This window comes from Trichinella spiralis, assembly GCF_000181795.1.
Source record: "Trichinella spiralis strain ISS 195 chromosome Unknown Scfld2090, whole genome shotgun sequence".
In the NCBI taxonomy this organism is placed as follows: domain Eukaryota; kingdom Metazoa; phylum Nematoda; class Enoplea; order Trichinellida; family Trichinellidae; genus Trichinella; species Trichinella spiralis.
In genome coordinates, this window is record NW_003529029.1 from 837 (window position 1) to 2,078 (window position 1,242).

General features: G+C 43.4%; 1 protein-coding gene across 1 annotated transcript; it reads right to left on the reverse strand.

Annotated features, from left to right (window-relative positions):
- Positions 1–401: 401 nt before the first annotated feature.
- Positions 402–834, reverse strand: Tsp_12653 (retrovirus-related protein). The gene is made up of 2 exons (XM_003368704.1): positions 560–834; positions 402–432 (listed from the first exon to the last, which is right to left on the reverse strand). The coding sequence occupies exons 1-2, from the start codon at positions 832–834 to the stop codon at positions 402–404; spliced, it is 306 nt and encodes a 101-aa protein (XP_003368752.1).
- Between the last annotated feature and the right edge of the window lie 408 nt (positions 835–1,242).

A 1,242-nucleotide genomic window follows, 5' to 3' on the forward strand; every position in this document is an offset into this window, starting at 1 on the left:
CCATAATCATAGTGGGAGATTTAATTACTGATAAGAATAAAATACTTAGAAACTTAGGAGCGGAAAAAACCAAACCTGAATTGATGTGATTTCAGACAATCTGAAATCAACTGATATTACAAAATCTCTTGAAAACCGAAACAAATAAACAGCAAATATATGCACACATGAGACAAAAGTTGGTGTTGCCGCGATGTCGAATGAAGGAAAGAATGAGAAAATAAAGTGTGACGGTCGACTTCAGGCGAAATTTTCACCGCATTGCTTGTTTCCACCATTATACAAATACGGCTTTGTTCTATGAGTTTGATAAATATCGTGCATAGGCCTCTGTCAAAAATTATTCACGTCTCTCGTCACATCAGATGAATTTCTAAAGGCGATTTTAGTGCAAAGGGAAATTATAAATTGCGCACAGCTGACGCGGTTAAGCTAAAACTAAGATGACCAGAAAAAATAGGCGGTTAAAATTTAGCTGAAGTAGACCAAGCTGAATTTCAAACACCTCTGCAGGACTAAAAATTCTTACTTCTCACGCCCCCCCCTGGAACCTTCCTACGCCCCCTGGTTGAGAAACACTGCTTTAGAGGTATCCTCGACTAGTGATTTGGTTTTGGGCGTGCGGATGAGTCGGATACCTTTGCATTTGTTAACGTTGAGTTTTAGATCCCTCTCGTTAAGGAAGTCCAGGGTAATGGAGAGCAATTTCTCCATTCCCCTGTGGCTTCTGCTAATAAGGGTTACGTCGTCCGCAAACGCCAGGGTTATGACCTCAACTCCCTTTAATTTAAAACCCACTCCGCTTTGTTCAAGGCGCTCTATCAACTCGTCCATGACTGAGTTGAAGAGGAGGGGGGAAATTGGATCTCCCTGTCGGACTCCCTGGTTAATCTCAATCCTATTGCTTAGTGCCCCTCCATCCCCCTTAATAATTGTGCTGCTTCCTGTGACCATCTGTGCGATTAAGTTACGTGAGTCTACATCCAAGCCCTGCATGCATGGTGCCCCGTCTATTGAACTATGATTGACGGTGTCCAATGCTTTGGCAAGGTCTATGCTGACGATGTTGAGTCCCTTACCGCGTTTGTGCGCTTCCCTGATAATGGTCTTCTATGTGGACGTATTATCAAAAGCACCATCTGTGCCTGACGGTAAGGCCTTTTGACGTGGATGGAGGGAAAAAGAATTTTCTAGCTGCCTCATTGCAATTTTGCTGAAGAGCCGGTACAAGCAGGAAGCAAC

What these genes read in the sequence shown, in the direction of transcription:
- Tsp_12653 (XM_003368704.1), bottom strand. Translation starts at nt 834, where the DNA reads ATGGACGAGTTGATAGAGCGCCTTGAACAAAGCGGAGTGGGTTTTAAA. An exon ending in GTGTTTCTCAACCAGGGGGC is followed by an intron (nt 433 to 559) that starts GTAGGAAGGTTC and finishes TCTTAGTTTTAG; the next exon opens with CTTAACCGCGTCAGCTGTGC.